Source organism: Falco punctatus, assembly GCF_963210335.1.
Source record: "Falco punctatus genome assembly, chromosome: 4".
NCBI lineage: Eukaryota > Metazoa > Chordata > Aves > Falconiformes > Falconidae > Falco > Falco punctatus.
The window spans coordinates 9,149,949-9,170,657 of record NC_137583.1 but is presented as its reverse complement, the minus strand read 5'-3'; the positions used below and the strand labels follow the sequence as shown (position 1 = coordinate 9,170,657).

General features: G+C 37.1%; 1 protein-coding gene across 1 annotated transcript in view; it reads right to left on the bottom strand.

Annotated features, from left to right (window-relative positions):
• Positions 1-20,709, bottom strand: part of CACNA2D3 (calcium voltage-gated channel auxiliary subunit alpha2delta 3) — a 492,915-nt gene that overhangs the window by 281,346 nt on the left and 190,860 nt on the right. Inside the window, exons 6-8 of the mRNA XM_080385033.1 lie at positions 10,595-10,726; positions 9,165-9,225; positions 8,920-9,070 (exon numbers count right to left, since the gene is read on the bottom strand). Coding sequence (XP_080241159.1) covers positions 8,920-9,070; positions 9,165-9,225; positions 10,595-10,726 — 344 coding nt within the window. The remainder of the gene's footprint in view (positions 1-8,919; positions 9,071-9,164; positions 9,226-10,594; positions 10,727-20,709) is intronic.

Below are 20,709 nucleotides of genomic sequence, written 5' to 3'. Positions count from 1 at the left end.
ACAGAACACTGTTCTCACTGTCTCTGCCAATAACTCTGAACTTATTCTATACTCTTCAATGTAATACCACTCCTTTCTCTACACATATGTCTAACCACAGACCCCTGCAACCTGTTCCACTTTGGACATCTGCCACCATCATTCATTTTAACAGTGCACTACTCACTACATTCATAATTACATAATTACTGTTGCATTGGGAAAAATGTTTAAATTGAACTGCATCAAGTTATTGAGGCATTGTGCTAGACTCAGTCCTCAGCAATGAGGAAATACAAACCCAGAGTAACTCCACTTACTATTGCTGGTTATACATCAGCATCAACCTAGTAATTGATTGGTTGTATAGAAACACAAATGCTTGAAAGATATTTACACATAATTTCTGTAGCAAATTTGTATGCTTCCCAATCTATTTTATTCCCATCAATATTATTCCAATATATGAGAGCCTGTGGACATGTCTATTGCTCCGAAGGTAATATGAAAAATAAAGCAACTACTTCTAGAACACTTTGGACTCACTGGGAGTGTCCTGGGTGCATCTCAGTGTCATAAAAGCTTATTGACCTGATAAATTATGTACTTTTCCCTGTAGTTTCTCTCTTCAGACTGCTTTCCTATCTATTCTTCTGACAGTCATTGTAAAACAATAAAGCCAAATCTACACAGCATCTCTTATTACAGGCCAAAGTCATATTCCACGCTATTGTAAAAAAAAATACTGAACACCTGTAACAGACACTGGCAAACCAGCCCCCACTCCCAGGTTTTTTCCTGTCTTCACACAGGTATTTCCAGCATGTTCTTTAATCAATATACTTTCCAATTAAGCCTGTTCTTAGCTTGGTTTCTGTATCTGTCATTGGAAACTATACTAAGATATATACTTTTCATTATATGATAACAAGCACAGGGTCTGTAATTGGCTAACATGCAATATCAGTCTACGAATACTAAAGTCTATCTGTGTCTCAGTTTCAAACATCTGCGTACAAGCAATACCAGAATCTCCTAGTGCCATAGTAGTACCACTTCCCCTCCTCCCCCCACCCACCCCCCAGCCCCATCACTACCAACAAATAGATGTAACAACTTCCTACTCTGTCAGACCTGGCATCCAAGTAGCATAATTGTAGTCCATTCAATTTCTGTAAGATTTATTTAAACTACTGTTTTGAGTAACTTTTATTATCAGACTATTCCCACAGACATGTAGCTGGAATGCCTGCTAGCTGCACCATAACTCAGATAGATTCCCAGTAGCTTCCCATTACACCTTTAGTGTTCCTCAGTTGCATAGTATAAAGGATGCTTACATTTTCACAGAGGACATGCTTTAAGCCTCCTAGCAGTCCGATTTTACAGAATCATCCTACTTCAAAAGAGGATGAATAAAAATGTTCATTCTCACATAAACAGCACAATTATAGAGATGGCGTATAGACAAAGCACTTTCACTGTCACTATGCACATAAGAAAATTTAAGTATCCATCCTTCTGAAACCCAGCCAAATTACAACGGTATTTGGATTTGCGGCAGTTTAATTCACCTTGAGATTATTACTATCAAAAATATTTTAAGTAATCTGCTATGTATGGCAGAATAAACTGGTTTATGCCAAGGTGTGTAAAATGAGTATTTTATGTAATGTACAGATAGCAAGCATAACCTGGAAGCGTTCTGTCCATTAGCAGTTCCTCCTCTACTGTACAGATACAAATGAAAGTGCAGTAAAAAAAAACCCTTTATATAAAAATGCATACGGGCTTCTGACAGCTTGAATTCTTGCAAGGATGCATTTTTATGATCTATTTTAAATTTTATACTCCTTGTTAATTGTATACACTTTCTTTTCCTTTTTAAAAAACTCAAATATGAAGAGGTGGAAAAATTCATTGGACAAAATTATTTTGGTTCCAAAAGAAATTCCCAAAGCAGTAAACATCTGCTCCTTTAAGTCCATGAAAACGGTAGAATTCTGATGCCACATGTGAAATCATTCAAGCAGTGTTTTCTGCTTAAACTAGCATATCTGCTTGATAAGATCTTTAGTACGACTGTCAGCTTCTAGTAAAATACCCAACTTGTGCTTCACAGTGTATATTCTATTTCTTTGTCCTTGTCACTGGGTGTTTTGCAATGTTATTGGTGATGCCTTTCTTTTAACTGTGCCAAACCTTTAAAGTGGAAAATGGGAAAGAAATCTGCCCCCCCTTCACCACAACCTTATCAGCAATTTGAAATCAGTTCAGCAGTTTTTCTATGACATTTTAAAATCTGTATTTTCTGAAATAGCTTCCTGATCTTTAATCAAAAGGCTGATTAGTAAATACTGACTTTTCCAGCAATATCCAGTATAGATCTCTTGCTAATGTACCTCAGTGAAAGCCTGCATTTTGCTTTTGAAGTCTTGCATTACACTGTTTTCTTATATTCCCTAGTGTTGCATAGTCCATCACCCTTATACTCTGACATGTGACACTTTGCATGTTATAGTTGTGATAGCTGTAATATAACAGCTGAGAGCTTGAGGTTTTATTATTTAGTTACATTTATCTGTTTTATTAGTTCATGTTATTTTGCATCTAGTTATTTCACTACACAAGAGGCATAAAATGAGTGGTCTAAAATCTGACCTAAGAGGAACCATATAGCTAGCTGGACAGCTCCTGACCTAGATTGTACAATCAGACACTACTCACATTCTGAAAATGTGAGATATGTATGGTTCTAGCACACCTACACAAGTAGTTTACATTCATCTTAGCATTTTTCGTATTTATCCTTTGTCATATTTAAGCTATCTGGAGCAACGTCCACAGAAACAGTAAATCCACATTTTGTGGTGCGACAATACACAGATAAAAGATTTCATGCTACATTAGGCATACTTGGATACCCAACACAGCCCAACATAAAATCCAACAGTGAAGTCCAATCCAGAAAAAGAAGCAAAGGAATTGTCATTTCCAAAGTTCCACTAGTGTTATCATGTGTAACAATTGGCATACAAGTGCAGCCTGGTGCTTGGAGCAATCATACGGAGGTTAGCAACTAGCTGCCTTTCTCTTTCTCAGCCTGCCCATACATTAGCTGTACAGATTCTGATTATTCAGGCACATTGAAAAGTAAGTTCATCCATAATTTATTCTGTATGACTACAAGGACTCCAAAGAAGACACTATACAGAAACCATTTATAATGGAAAATTCTACAAATTAAAACCGGGGAACTATACTACAGTGCTTTGAATTAACAAATACTTTTAGTCTAATCAATTCTGCTAAAATAGTGTGACTAAAGCATTAAAATCCATTTAACATTCTTGGCTCAGTTAATATTTTCTTAATTTTACACAGAGTTTACATTTTTATAAAAGCATTTTTAAATTTTCAGTATTCGGCAAGATTAGTACTTGTTTTATGATAATATTGTTCATTTAATGCATGACTTGGATTTTACTTCAAAGTGAATTTGAAAAATATGCCTTTTCTCTTGTTGTTGCAGGCACCTCTGTTCATGCACCCGTGAGATGACCTTAAATTTTAACATAGACAGCACAAAATCACTCTTGTATTTCAACAACTTTTTGAAATTCAATTTCACATAGATTTCTCAAAAACCTAACCATGAAGGCTAAAATTATTTTTAGCATTTTTCTTTTATGTTTATTCTCTGGAAAGACCTGCACTGAATTCTGCTTTCTGTTATATATCAACAAAGTTAAAAGTATATTTAGTTTCAAAACCATTTGATGTCTCACAACCCAGCTAATGTACTGCTAGTGGCTTTTGGGTTTTGTTCTTGGCTGGGTGTGTCAGGTGGGGTTTTTTTTTGCTATCCTACTGCATAATTATAAGTGTTAATTGAGTTTTTAATGCTGTTAGTATGTAGTGACCATATCTCCCATTATAGTTAATGAGAATCCTAAATGTATTTGTGTGTATGGAATACTGAAACGTGTAACAACAACCTGAAAAGCAAATTGAAAAGCTTTTAAAACTTTTGTACTGTGAAATAATGTAAAGGGAGAACAAAAAAACTACCATGGTTGATGACCATAAATTTTACACAAATGCTTTTTAGACTTCACTTTTTCATCCAAATTCTGTTTCCTCCTCTTTCCCTGACATAGATACTAATTTTTTTCAGTGCTCAATTCCTTTCCATCCTTGACCACCACTGTCAACAGAGCCCTGTCTTACACTAGTCCAGCTTCTCTAACCCGATGTTCTCTTTTGGCTAACTTCAAAGTGCTCTTCCCTCTTACTGTAACAAATACAAACGTTTCTCATCTGCTTGCATAACCCTTCCGCTTGCTTCGTTTTGGCTGTTCCTTATCTGTAAGTCCTCTCTCACATCTTTCATCACTATTTTCCTTGCATTTCCATCTTTTGCCCCAAAATGCAGGCATGCTTTAGAGTTCTCCCCTCTTGTGAGAATGAGAGAGCAAGTGAGAGCACTCCTTAACTCATTTGACTCCTAATCCCTGGCCTAGTTCCTCATAGAAGTCTTCTGTTGCAACTAATTGGTCCATTAATCACTGCGCATAATACAGCCATCCTGACAATCACTCAGGCTCAAAACTTTCACTCTATTGAGTGTATTGCTCAACAAAATTTCCCCCATAAAGCTCTTATTTCACCTCAAATTTTGATCTGGGAAGAGAAAGTGTCATCTGTCTCAGACTTCCAGATGTCCAGCGGTCCTCACAGAGCAACAATTTGGACCGGCCTTTCAGAAGAACAATTGGTTTGAGCAAGCACACAGCTGTGTGCTGTCTGAAGGGTAAGTTGTCAGCATTTAGACACAGTGGATCTATTTTTGCACATACTGCACAGCTGGCCAGTTCTAGATACAGAAACTTGCTACATATGCATGGATCTATGTTACAATGGGGATTTCTCATATGGACATATGTGTATCCTACCTTCAAATGAAACTGCTTTGACATGACCAGGCTACATCTAAATTATAAAGAGTAAGAAATAATCTCCCTCGAGCATTTGTCTACAGATAAAAGCTGTATGGGATTTTCAGCGCTTTCACACCAAGAAGCCTGTTGTGTGGGCTTTGTTGTCTCATGTTTTGATCACTGAAACATCCTCTCCAGTCTTCACAAAGATCATTTACCCTGCTGGCACTTACTCAGAGCAGTGCTACAGAAGTAATTTTTGCTGATCATTTAGATCACAGTAATCCTGGTTTTATTGCATGCCCTTGCTACGTCTTCCTCTAACACAGTGAATTTTAAAAAGAGTCCATAATCCAGACCCAGCCTACCTATGCCATTCCTTAACAAAACATCTACTCCCTTCTCCACAGCACTGGTTTCTGTTAATAGTTTGTTAGATTTTCAAGCAAATAAGTTTTGTGTTTTCTTTATATTATTATCTTTTTGACTTGAGAGACAACAAGGATTACGTTGGCACACCTGGTCCAAAACAACTCCTTAAAGACTCTTCCTCCAAGACACCATCAGGGCAACAGGACAGCACTTTACCCACTCATTGCCACTCCTGTCACGGCCCCCTTGCTTTCCCCTGCATTTCTGCAGTACCTCTTTCAATGCAGCAAATACTTTCAGGTTCATATTTGCAGAGTAACTAAATGAACAGTGTCCTAATGAAATGAAACAGCTGAGCTGGTAAGAATAAAATTGCACTCTTAGTTGCCATTTCTACTTATGGCAACAAATAAAGACATATTAATCCTAAAAGAGGTTATAGAGAAGAAAAAAACCTTCAGATGAAAAATTTAGCTCAGACAAATGCTGTATTTACCTCAGTAATTACATATCTGTCTAAGCGTCAAGAATTTCTTATACTAACCAAACTACATATGAGGCGGCAGAGGGAGTGGGGAGTGCGCCACGGACTGCCCAGTGCGGTCACAGCCGGTTCCAGCCAGCACTGACATCGGCTGGAGCAAGCCATGAGGCGTCAAAACAGCAGCAGAGGGCTGAGGTGGCTGCGGGGTCCTTGGGCAGGCAGGTGTAAGAAAGAAGCCACCAGTGCCTGGAAACATTTGGAAACAAAGTGACATGGTGAAACAGGTGCGCTTCTGGACACTGTGGCCTGCAGGTGACCTGCAGCTGGATCCCCCCCCCCCCCCCCAAGGGACAGCCCATGGGTGACCGACACTGAAGAGAAAAACTAAGAGCAGAGGAAAACCAGCAAGCAGGAAAGAGTGGTGGTGAAAAACTAGTAAGCACAGAGCTGATGAGGGAAACCTGTGCAGTGCCCTGACCTCCCACACCAGCCAGCGCCTCAGCGGGGAGGGCAGGAACCCGGCCGGGCGGCTCGGGGTGCTCAGACCAGGGTGCAGCGGGCAGCTGTGGGGCAGAAGCTGAGCCTGAGCACGGGGTGGAAAGGCTCAATTTGGTGTTTCTTTCCTTTTCTCAATACCCAAATCAGTGATCAGAAGTTTGTGTAAGCTGGCAATAAATTCCATAAAAATTCTGTGACTCCGTGCTGGCTTACGCTCAGCTCAAATAATTTTCAATTAATGCTTTAATTGAAAAAAATGACATTTAGTTATTTCATATTGGCTTTGTGTGAAGTATTTATACAGTATTTCTGCTGTAGTACTTAGGCAAAATCATTAGTTTGGAGTCTAGCTGCATACATTTTTTGTTATAGACGAGCCTTTTCATTTTCCCAAAGTAAAAAAAAAAATCAATTATAAAAAATTTATTTTTTTCTTCCTACATCATTCACAGTAACTGTCACAACTACTACAAAGATTATACTCGACCAGCCATTTTTCAAGATATCTTAATAATTACTTACTTGAAACATTCTTTTAACTTACAAAAGTTATTTAGATTACAGTTAATCACAAATTTTTTGAAGGACAGTATTTTTTTTTTTGATACAGTATGTAATTATGTCTTTCTACTACATGAGTTTCTGCTAATTATGGAATTATCATGCAAGGAGATTAATATGAAAGATATACTGAACTAACTGCTTGCTATCTGTTAAAAATACAGTAAATGCACGTATACTTCATGCATATATACTTCATTCTCCATACATTCTCAATGGTTTGCACTGGGATCACTGGGGTCATTTATTTCAGTACACAAAAAGCACTTCCTTGTAGCAATAAAAAGACCCAAATCCTCCATACATTCAAGACTTTGAAGACAGTTTTAGGATTTATGCATATGATAAAGCCATGTATTCGCAGAGCATTACCAAAAGAATGGTAAAAGGAAAATTTATAAAACCAGCAATTCTTCACACCACCAGCACAAATAGTAATTCTGATATGAGTCTTGGACTTGTTGAAGCCATTCTGATTAATGCCATTACTTTTAAACACTATAAAACTAGACTTGTCAAAGGCTTAAAACATATACCTGTACAATGGAAAGATAACTATTATATACATATAACAGGAACTACTGATGATTACATTTATCAGTCAGTAAGCACCATAATACCTCTGCAGAACTTATACGTACATACATTTCAGATTTGCACTGAGGAAAGCATGAACAATGAGGATAAAGTGCATTCCTCAGTAAGTTTGCAGATAAGACCAAGTAGGCTGGGACTATTGATCTGCTTGAGGGTGGAAAGACTACAGAAGGATCTGGACAGGCTGGATCAATGGGCTGAGGCCAACTGTATGAGGTTCAACCAGGAGAAGTGCCGGGTCCTGCACTTGGGACACAACAACCCCATGAAATGCTACAGGCTTGGTAAAGAGGGGCTGGGAAGGTGTGTGGCAGAAGATGACTTGGGGGTGCTGGCTGACAACTGACTGAACACGAGTCAGCCATCTGCCTGGGTGGCCATAAAGGCCTACAGCAGCCTGGCCTGTATCAGAAACGATATAAACCAGCAGGACCAGGGAAGCAATTGTCCCCCTGCACTCTGCACTGGTGAGGCCGCACCTCAAATCCTGTTTTTTGGGCCCCTCACTAAAAGAAAGACATTGAGGTGCTGGAGCGTGTCCAGAGACAGGCAACGGAGCTGGTGAAAGGTCTAGAGCACAAGTCTTACAAGGAACAGCTGAGGGAACTGGGGTTGTTTAGTCTGAAGAAAAGGACACTCGGGGGGGACCCCTTATTGCTCTCTCAAACTACCTGAAAGGAGGCTGTCAAGAAATGAGTGTTAAGATTCAGCTCCCAGGTAAAACGGGGTAGGACAAGAGGGAACAGCCTTAAGTTGTACCAGGGGAGGCTTAGATTGGATATTAGGAAACATGTCTTCACTGAAAGGGTGCTCAAGCATTGGAACAGGCTGCCTAGGGAGGTGGTAGAATCACTGTCCCTGGAAATGTTCAAAAACCATGTAGATGTGGTATTTGGGGACATGTTTAGTGGCAGACTTGCCAGTCCCAGGTAAATGGATGGACTTGATGATCTTAAAGGTCTTTTTCCAACCTAAACCATGCTATGATTTTATGATCTCTGCTGGCATTTTATCATGCCATACAAGCTTCAGCAAAAGCTAAGATCTGATTCTATTAATCCTTGCACATTAACCATTTTCCAGTTTGCACTGTATTACATATGCAAGGTGGGGGGTGGTGTGAAAGGCAAGGGGTGGTATGGGGACACCACCCAAAGTTAAAAATTATGGTTATATAGAAAGTTTAGGGAAACTACAAAACATATTACTCCTCTTTGTAACTTCTAAACTCAAGACAACTTGTTTAAGGGGGTTCACATATCAAGTCACAGCAAAACAGTTTGAAAACACTGTCACATGAAGAAGCTTGCATTGGAAGAATCAGACAGTATCTGTCCAGTTGGTTCAGATGTCTTATATCCATCACCTGCCTGCAACATTTTTCAAGTGTGTTGTGTGATGTAAAACATGACAGATAACAACAAATGATGGAAGAAATAAAAAAAATTAAAAAAAAAAAATAAAAAAAAAGAATCCTGAGACACTCACAGCAATTATATTGAAGAAGTCATCATCTCCAAGGGTATCCAAAATAGATGAAACCGTCTGTTTTGCAATAGTCAAGCGAAGCCCTTTCATACTGCCACTGACATCTACTAAAATTACCACATCTTTTGGAGACGTTGCTGCCTGGATATACCTAAGACAAAAGATAAAAACAACTTGTTCTTTTAAGTACTGAACTTTTCTTCCATTCAGATTTCTTAAACAGCAATAGCTTATTTATTGCCTACCATTTTCTATTTCTGCAGTCAAATGCAATGACTCCATTCTCATCAGGTTCCCATTTAATTCCTTTAAAAAAAAAAAAAAAGACAGAGAGAGAAAAAGATTAAATTACATTTTCACAATACCTGTTCAAAATGCATCTGTGGTACTGGGGCTACGTAGCACTTAATGGAGTTTCATACTTTAACAGGCAATGGTATAATAACATAGGAAATACTGGAAAAAATAATTTAATTAAATAAGACCACCAGAAACACCTTTTTCCCCCCTTACTTTTTTTCAGCCTACTGTAAGGCAAAAAACCTCCTCAAGTCTACTATGTTCATCATACTACTGTCACTGAAGTATTATCATACCTGGTCATTGGTGCTGGCAAGCTTTGTCACATGCTTGCCAAGTCCCTTTCAAACCTTGAGCACTTACTACTACAGCTGATAACTGTTATACTGCTTCACTCACAAGTCACAGCCCTGAAGCTTTGCTCGCATTGCTGTGAAGTGGTAACATCTCCTGGTTGTTGGTCAAAAGCAATATGATAAAAACATCTCCAAGCAAGCAAAAAGAAAATTGACAGGTCAATCCTTACAGCTGTCTACACCCTTTTTCTAACACAAAACAAGAACCAGCCTTTAAAAAAGGACGGACACTTCTTCTACCCTTGAAATATCATGAAGCTTGAGAACTCTACTATAATCTAAAACCAACATAGATGTAGTAGCTATTACTTTCAGTCACTTTCAGACATATAGGCTTACAGTAAACTTACTCACATTAAACTCAAGACTTCAGACAAAAAAACCCATGGGCTGCTGAACCATGTCAGCAAAATAACAGTTCCCACTACGGGCCTGATATAAACTTGCAGAAGCTGAGGATCAGCTTATTTAATATGTAGTAAATTTGGTACATGATTAAACATAAAACTTAATAGGTAACAATATATATTTTAACCTATTTTAATAGGAACAATACAAGTGATCTAATTGCATATTATTACAACCGGTATAAAAGTAAATTTCAAAACAAGTTTTTGAAATCTTTAAATGCAGAAGTGTCAAGTTAAATGGAAGTCTGAAAACTGAACAATAAGTTACAATTAAGTCTTTCCGTATACCACAATAGAACACATATTCTACGTTCAGTACTATATGGTCTAATCCTTTTGCCTTCCTTCTCCACAGTCTGTTTAGAAGTTATTTTTCTTTGTTTGTATATGTATATCTGAGAAGGAATATTTATGCGTACATGAGCTGTCATGGGGGCTTCACCTCCAAATAAAAATTGGTAGTAATAACTCAGGACATTGAAAACATTGATTCAAAATATCTCTCTCTGAAATCTAGATAAAGTAAAATCAAACCTGCAAGTACCTGAAAGTTATGATTTACAGCCATAGCATTCTTTTTTGTATTTTAAGAACTGGTATTCTTCTTACCTGGATATTGCCTGAAAAATCCTTTTGCACTTCCAAAGTACTGCCAGATCAGAGAAGGGTCACGATCAAAATTATCCACAAAAACCTTATTTAAAGATTCTGACCAATAAACTCCATTTACAATGGCTGGATCTGTGAAAACAAAACAGAGGAAACTGATTTTACCTCAACAGAATCCCTTGAAGTCTATCATCTTCAGCTTATTCAGTACCCAAATAAAAATCTAGTGACTGCAAACTATTACAGGACATCTTTTGGTTTCCTTTGTCAATTAAGTGATTTAAAGTAAATTATACACTTAAATAATGAAAATATGGTTAAAATACAGAAGAGACACTATAGTGTAACTAAAAATGTCCAAAATTGCTCATTAAACCATCTGTCTGGAGCTGCTGTATTGCTTGTTCTAAAGAACATAATCTTTTAGTAGATTGACTCATTTATTTACTCAGTTTACTTTCCCTAAATGCATGAATGTCTCATGGCAATACTTCATACTTTTTTTTTTTTTAATCTTCAGCTGGGTAAGACCATTTTCACTACATCTGAAACTTGACATTGGTAACAAAGTGAAATATCTTTCATTTCACACTTGAATGAATTGTGATATACATGGAGTCTCATAAAAAATAACATTAATTGTTATTTGGAAAACACTGTACCCAGATTTCACAACAATTACCTCATTTTTTTATTCCCATAGAAAGAGAAATACAAAGCAAATCCTTGGTGTTGAAAATAAATTACTTGTGTTTAAAACATCCCAATCTATCAATTCCTAAACAACCATGCTGCCCAAGTATGTTTTTAAGCTTCAGATTAGTTTTGATAGTGGGAAATCAGAAATAAATGAACATCTGAAAAAGCTGCACAATTTCAAATTGTGCATTTTGAAATATGAGAAACAATTAAGATATGCTATATTCCCAATTACATCTGTATGTGAAGTCAGCAGAATAGAAAGGAAAAAATGGAACTAAAATCACAGACGCGTTATTCCGTTTGTAAAAGCATGCATACACAAATACACAGTAACATTTGCTCAAGCATTTAAAATAATGCTTTCATTAACTTGAAAAATAATTTCACTGTACTGATTTCAGAAGACTGCTTAGAATGTGATTTTAATGAAGTGGGAAAAAAAGATGAATTGTTATCTTTCTTACATTCATTAAAAAAAAAAAAAAAAAAGCAGAAAAAGCAGAAAAAGGGAAATGTCTCAGCTACAAATCTTTCCATGTTGCTTTCCTCTAAATATTTAGGACAGATGAAAAAATAAGGTCAACAAAACAGATGTTGTTTTTAAAACATGTCTAGCATAGTTACTAGTTTCCCTACAGCATGAAGTATACATTCAAAATCTGTCCAACGGGACACATAGCAAACAAACCGATGTCGCTGTCCAACAGTAGTACTATAGTTTTGCCTAGCTGGCAAAACCCATTGTCCAGTTGTTTCTATAGTCTGCAGGTACTTCAATAAAAAAAAAAAAAAAAAAAAATGATTAGATGTCACAAATTAACTGTCAAGACTACCTATCCTGAGATCTAGCATCAGTTTGTAAAACTATGCTCCTATTCCAGCATCCCAAAACACTGCACCACTGTTAAGCATTTAGACATTACATGAGAAGTGAAGCACTAAAATGAGCATCCTATTCCCAGTCCACTGGAAATTCCCAGCACTAGTTCAAACACTGATGTTCTGGTTCTGCTGTTATACAAAAGTTCTGGTGGAATATCTGAATCACTATAAACTACAGCAGCATTATTGACTTAGCATAACAATACTAAGATAAGGTGATAAGTTTAAAAGTTGAAAACACAACATCTTTCAGAGGGTTGGGTTTTTTTCTTGAAATTGTTGCTAGAAAAGCCTGTTCAGCAGAAAACCAAGGAACTTTTCCTCAGGCCTCTAGAGGACTATAAGTTCTTCATATGCCCTTCAGTCATCAGAATTAGTGAAAAGCCAAATGAATAAAACAGAATAATTCCATCTTAATTTATATTTAAAATGAACTGTAGTGGTTCTTAGCAACTTACTTTTGGATCTTATTCCAAGAGTGCACATTGTACCTTTGTATTTTACAATATCATCGGTTCATCAGATGTCTACCCTGAATTCCTCAGAGGCTAATTTTTAATGCCCTTTCCTAATGAATCTGTGCTATAGTGCCACTCATCTAAGCAGATACTTCACTTTGCCTCCCAGCCCAATGATAATTTCCTTTGAAGTCTATACACACTTCAGCTCCATAAGGTCATGGAACAACTTTAGTCACCCACCTGTTAAGCTCTAAACTGAATGTGAAAACTTTCCAGTGGCATTTGAAAAAATATATTTATATATTTTTCAAATAAATACATAAATCGTTTTTAAAAATTTCACATTAAAATATCCATGCCAGCACAGTAGCAGATTACTTTTTTTAGCCCATCTATGAAAAGCTAGTTAACCTGTTTATGTATCTGTAGTACAGATTAGAGAACTCCATGGAAATACAATCAGGAAATTTTCCTTTCCTTCCAACTTTATTAATTACATTAAATTTCTTAAATTGCCTCCAGTACTCCATTTAGAAACAGTATTCTTAAGTTTTTATATTACTGGTGAATGTCATCTGCATCCCCAAAATAGTTATATGTCAATAGTGCTAAATTAATTCTTGTGAACATTCAGAAGTTTGAGGAGGGTGAAAAAGAAATGGATAAAGATTAATAGAAATGCAGAAATCATTAATGTGATGTTAAGGGGCTCAAAGATAATAAATGTAAATAGCTTCTGCTTTTGCTTCCTGGCAGTAACAGCTAAAATAGAAATAAAATATTCCCTTTCCCCTCATCTTTCAGAAGGGCTGGCTTGCAATTACATGGGATTTTGCTCCACTGCTGCTTGTGTAGGTGTTACCATTTTTTTACTGATATTTAATATAAAAACAACCCCCAGGCAAATAGGCACATCAACATGAATCTGAAAAAAAATTTCAGAGTACAAATGCATGTAGCAATTAAGTTGCTGTCATAGATACTGCTGACCCGAAGAAATAGATCTGAAGTCTCAACAAAGGCAGCCAAGGTGTGCAGACTGAAAGATGTGCAATAGCATGCCAAAGGTTAGCACTACAATGAAACGTATTTTTATTCTCAGAAGCCATAAAATATCAAGAGTAGAATAAATCTATGGAACAAAACTAATTTTGCTTTCTAATTATTCCAGTAAACTTTATAGGAAATAAGGGACACCACTGAGGAATTCAGTGGCTATGAAGAAAGTGTGGAATACTTCTCTTTCTTGCCATACTTTGCTTTATTACCAAGAAAATAATGTTACAAATGGACCTTATTTCCCCCCCTATTATATTACCTTTGTAATAAAATCATTAATTTCTCCTGGAAAGCTGTCAAAGATGCCAGCATCCAAAGTGGTGCAATATCTGATGACCTCAAGGGCGGCCCCTAACACTGCAGAGCAGTACTGCCATACAATAAAGCAGTACAAGCCCAGCCTACAGGACCAAGCACTGGAAGAGGAATGTAAAATCCAGCACCCTTTTGGCTCAAAGATAGCAGCAACATTATCTTAGTTTTGATGTTACTGACAACATATTTAGTCTGGTCATATTTTAAAGAATAACAAAATCACATACTTTGCTGGGACATACACCAACAATCTAATAATTATACTACTCAACACTAAGATAAATGCTTTTCATGGTGGTCCAACATATTCAAGAGCTGGGGCTGGATGCCAATTTTGGCAACTGCCTTTGCTTTTTTTTTTTCCTCTCTTCCCCTCCTTCTGCCTCCAGTGGGTAATGTTGATGCATCACAGATCAAAGAACCTAGCCATGTGTAGACACAAAAGAAGGTGTTTGTTCATTTTACTTCATGTGCTGAGAATCATTCGCCAATGTCAGAAATCACATTCCCTCCTCATAAGCATATAGGTTGATAAAGACGTCAGGTGCATGACTGTATAAAGGCATACTAGTTGTTTCAGCTTCTAACATTGCCCTAATAACACTCCCCTTCTCCTTTGAAGTGGGAGAAGAAGAATTGGAGTATGGCCAGATATGTTTATTTTTATGCTGAGTTTCATGAGTGGGTTTGAGGTTGGAGGGGTTTTTTACTTTTTTGTTAGGTTGTTTTTGTGAACAATGTGGTCCGGGATTCAACTTTAGTCTATTTGAAAGCCAGAATTACAGCTGCAAACTCCACACTAACACCATTCTGGGACAGAGATTCAGTTCTGACTCTGCTAAGAGCTTGCCACATAATGAACTGAAAAAAACAAAAAACACCACCACACCAAAAAAACCAAAACAAAACACCAAACAAAAAAAAGTTTCACAGCAAATCAGCGTACCTTTGAGGTCACCCATTCAGATCTGTACCCTGCTTAACTTATTAGATGTAACATCTAAAAACAATCAGTATGTGGGGTTGATCTGTCAATCGGTTCGAGCAAAACTCCAGAAACAGCATATAAACAGGATCTATTAACACAGGACAGTATATTTTTAAATTAAAGGAGGAATTTGGAGCAACAGTTAAAGGCTTCACTTACTGTCCATCTGAGAAAGAATTAGAAAAGTGCTGTATTGATAGAGCTGTTGTCACAGGAGCCAGGCACATGGGGCAGTTACACCTATCATTAACACAGCCTAACAAAATAGAATTGCCTGCCCAGCAACTGGTAAGAGGACTTCAGTTAAGGAGAACTAAAGTCAAACCCCAGTAATCCTGACAGATAAACACTTCATAAATTAATGTGACCACAGATACCAGGATATTTGTGTATTTTCAGAAAAGCATACTCATTTCCACATTTTTGCAGGATATGGATCGAAGAGTATGAAGCCTGAAAGACAGGTAAGAAAATACCAAACTGCAGAGCTCTAGGATGGCAGGGTGTGACTGAGAGACAGGGTGAACAATGTGAAAAGCCACTGCTGAAAATAGTTTTCCATGTTGGGAAGAGAAAACAAATGTTAAGAACATAGGAATTAACCAAATTGAATAAGGACCCTACACACATTGCAATTTCATCAGAGAAGTAACATTAGTCTTGAATACTGGAAAAAAGAGCCAGCTCTAACACATGGCAAGAAAAAATTTCTGCACAGGCTGATGGAACAATGACTATCAGCAACCAGGACATCTAAACCTCTGCAAGTGGCAGGGCAGGAAAAACTGTCATGAAAAACAATACAGAAAGCCAGTGGGACACACTGCAAATTAGAGGAAAAGAAAGCAAATGTGACTGCTGCTAAATGAAGCCAACTGTGATGTAAAATATTTAATATGTAACATACCAAAAGGGACAATCTTTGCAGAGCTGCTGTCAAAGTGATATATGACAAAGGCAAGGCACAGCCTTGGAAATAAAAGTCATCCTTACGAAAATTTCTCAAGGACAGACCTGTTCACAAATCTCTACAAAAGCCATTTAAACCACAAGACCACACAAACCTGTAAATGAACATTTCATGATATATGTCTAATTTCTATTGCTCAGATATTCAGAGAGAGGCACGGAATTAACAGAAACAGGCCAACTTAGTTACATGACACAGTGCAGTAAGGGCTAACAAATAATGCTTTGAACAGGAGATGTTAAAGACCTCCTAGTTTTAACAACACATCATGCCTCTTGCATGAAACAAACCAAGGCACAAATATCTTTAGAGAGAAATGGTTTAGCATGTAAAATGCATTACAGTCATGCTGAGCTATCATAAACCAAACCTCTACTGCTACGTTCCTGGGAGTAACAACATAGTATGAATGTGCAAGTATCAGATATGACAGCACACTTATTTATTAGTGTGACAAGTCGTCATCTCTCATCCTATCAAAATCAATGGTCCCTTACTGCTGTAGAGTTTTATAATCCTTGTGTAGCACTTCTTCCTTGCACAAAACATGATTTGCACAATTTGTATAGAATATAAGTTTTACTCAAAGAGAAAATAGCTGGACAAAACCTCAAAGATACAAAAATGTTCAGCTGGTTCAAAACCTCTGACACTAGTATTAAAACATACTGAAAACACTGAGCAGATGCACAAACGCATATTGAAATGAATACATTACAAAATCAGTTATGGATTCTTAAACACTATTTGCTACTTCAGGAACATGCCAAATAAAAGCTGCAAGAAAGACACCTAGATAAACACAGTACAGCATAAAAATCTCTTTGTAAGGTTTTAGCCAAACAATATTCTGAAAGATTTTATATTCTAGCCAAGCATAACTAATACTTAACCAAAAGAGCAAGACTTCTTTCACACAACATAGGTCCAAGAAAAATCAAAGGGTCTGTGTTATGTAGCAGGATGCAGACACGAATTATTACTGTATTCTAAAATAGTAGACAAAATGAATAAAATGTATCTTTAGATAAACTTCTACAATTCTTTGTCAGATGAAACAAAAGCTACAATTTTAACATTTGCCATACAACCATTTCATCAAATGTTTTTGCATATTCAAACCTAAAGGTTTTCAGAAACCCAGAACTATTATGTCAATTACTACTAAGTTTACAGATGAAGAAAGCTTTTCCAAGATAGTTCATGGAGAAAATAAAGTCCTGAAAAATCTTTAAGCAAAGCAAAATAAACTGTAAAAAAATAAAACTCCCTAATACTTTCCTAGCATATGAATTAAAAATAATCTTGTATCAAATTATGAGGGGTTTTTTTATTAATGTATTCCACATTAAAAGATAGGCTGGGTACTTTTTGCTGTTTGTTATTTTAAGGCAATAACAGGGCACACCCTGATACCCTGATTGCTTTTTCTCATTCAAATAATGAAATAAACACAAGTAAGAAAAGATAGCCCTTAAAATGAGACCTCAATTATGATTCATTTTCACTGCTGTTTTAAACATATATTACGATGGGAAAAGGAGGAAACTTTGCACACTAGAGGCTAATGAACAAAAGTCTACAAGAAAATATCCACAGACACACATAGAATGTGAAATAACTGCTCTCAAAGAATAATTAGGAATATAATACCAATAACATGTTTACTGTATAATATATATATATTTACACACTACATCTATTGTCTACAACTATTTGCAGGTGTATGAGTGGGTTGTTTGTTGTTGGTTTGTGGGGTTTTGTTACAGGCTCAAACCTTTCTTTGGGTTACATAGTGATTACTCAAACACAGAAGAAAGCATCAAGAAAACCTCAAAAATAATATATTCCAGACACAAAATGCAGAGAATAAAAGTAAGGATGAGAATACCTTTTATGTTTAGTGACCAAATTCCCTTGCACTTAGTGCAAGACAAAGGCAACTGCTTTTGGGACAGGACAATGATGCGCTGACATTTCTTAAGCCTTCTTGGGTGGAATTTGTTCCTATTGCTGCTGATTGTAAAAGAATTGATCTTTTTGCAGACACACACATTAAACAAATAATGCCTGTGTTTGGGCACTAACTTCTTGTCCAGGTAGGAAACTGATCCACAAGGCAACAAAAGACCACTTCCATCTCACAAAAAGGAGGAATTATATTTATAAATTATTTTCAGAAAAAGTGAATTTCAAGCTTTTCTTACATTTAAAAAAAATGTATGTCTAAATGATAATACATAACGTTCCTTTTTTATCCGGCAAGAGAATGGATATTTCATTTAAGAACTTTTCATCATTACATTCCAAACTGACCTTTCAAGCAAGCAACACATTAGCAACACATCTTTAAAAGCCAAACGCAGCTGTATGAAGCAACACTAAATAAGCTAGTCCAACATGTTTAACTGTCTCCTAACTGGTTCTGCAGTTGGGACTGCCTGGGGACAGTCCCCATAATTTCAGTGCTGACATGCTTAAAGTTTCTTTTTCATTAAGCAATGCTAATTGTAAACAGATGAGAAGACAACTTGCTTATCATAAGGGATGATTGAGTAAAGTAGGTAATCCCAGGAAAACCAAAAATTGAGCTGAAATAACTTATCAGACTTCTGTTCAGATAAGCACCCCAAACACAACATTTCTCCAAATCAGAGATGTCGTGAGCATGGACGGTAATAGTTCTTGGGTTAAAACTAGTATAGTCTCAGTTAACAGTAGAATAAAATGTACTCTCTTCAAGTTCAGTAAATTCACTCCAATCCAAAGAGAGGTTGCAATTTTCTTTCTTCTTATTCATATTCTCAGTTTAGCAATCCTTTTGCTTTTGTGCTTCATTTACTTCTTTCTTGAAAAATTTGTCTTTGTAGTCAACACTCTTCCCCTACAGTTCAAAGGGTTCACACATCATTTCTCTCATTCATCATCCCAATCTAACATCCCTCAAAGAGAAACGGGTAAGCTGCAGCAAGTGAGGACAGAATTCAGTTTGAACATACAGACCCTGAGACATTTTATAAAGAGGTAGTCAGCAGGACCCAATGTGACTTTATGCTTATGAAACCTGAGGGCACAGACCTCCCTGCATTCACACTGAGCCTGCTTGCACACATACCCGGGTAAGTGCGGTGCAGGACTATACTGAGATACTGGTTCTAGCACTGGAAGTCACAGAGCTGAACTAGCATGGCAGCAAGCATGAGCTAACCAGCAGCCTTATAGCAGGACTCATTACCTGCAACTCCACGCTCTGCAGTAGCCTTTTAATGCTCTCAGCTGAGCTCCAGTGTGTACTGTGGCTATGCCTTTACACATTCCTGTATGGGTTCCCCCGTACCCAGCTCCAAGTGGAGAGGAGTAACAACATTACACAGCTGCTTGCTGCCAGCCCTTCACAATGGGAGCTGAAACAGTGGCCCAGCAGCTTCTAATCAGTCATCAGAGAAGTTAATACTCAGAGACAATAATACAGAAGAAGGAAAGATAAAAGAGGAGACAGAGTAATTTTCTACCATTATAAGCCAATGGTAAATTATTGTCACTTTCTTGCCCCTGGAAGCAACAAGGAAGTAGGGGTGGCATCATGATTAACAGAAGTGTCTCAGGTCAAAAAGCCTCTTAATACTGTACCCGAGATCGTGCGCGTTAATGAAACTTCACTGGCTCCATTTGTCAAAAGGTAAAGCCCAGCCCCAAGTAACTAAGCAACAGCTGCTGAATAAGGACTGGTGAAGAGTAGGGCTTTTTAGAGGAAAAACTTAATGTTACGGTGTAGCCTGTATCTGACATCTAGTTGCCATGGTGATGTGGATGTATTAGAAACATAGAGATTAGATCCACAGCCAGAGACAGACAGACCAGGATACAAGAAAGATAAAGCACAGTATACGTATTGCGTGGTGATGCCATTTCCAAAAGGCTTGCTTTTAAAGACAGAGAACTGGGGAGGAGGAGGGAAAGGGGGGGGTGGGGGGGTGGGGGGGGGAAGAAGAAGAAGAAAGAAAAACAGGAGAGAAGAGGAAAAAAAAATATGAATCTTTGAAGCTAAAGCCCTTTGCAAGAACAAAGCAGCAGCCTGAGCAGGCTCTGAGAATCGGATGTGAAGCAGAATTTGAGCAAAACCAGATGGAACAAGTGGAGAAGTCTGTGCATCTTTGTCCAATAGCCAGTAAGAGTTAAAACAAAGAAATATGGGAAGATAGGAAATTCTCTGCAACCTTGACAAAATCAGTCAGACTAAGAAAGTTCCTTTAAAATTAAACAATGACCAAAGTTAGGAAGACAGTGCAAACACTGTCCTAGAGATCTTAAAATGTGAAGACAAACAATTCAGGAGAAGGACTTCAAAATATAAATATAGTGGTCCAGGACAATATGTGACCACAACTTTAAATAACAACTCCAGGATGTTGAATTTTCAGAGGCATAGTCCATAAAATCATATACGACAGTGACAGACAAGATTTTATTTCTTAATTTCACACCTTGCAGGAAAAGGGTTTTACATATCTGCTAGCTGCAGATTATAATCTTTCTGCATCACTTGAGAAATTATTTTTTTTTTTGGTTCTAATATTCTAGCAAATAGGTAATCATAATTTTGACAGCTACTTGGAAGGCACTGATAGGAAAGTATGACTGAACAATATTCATAGCTCTTTTTAAGTATTAAATTGAAAAAAACTCACTTAATCAAAAATGGTTGTGGTTCATCACATTTCAATATCTTTGAGAGAAG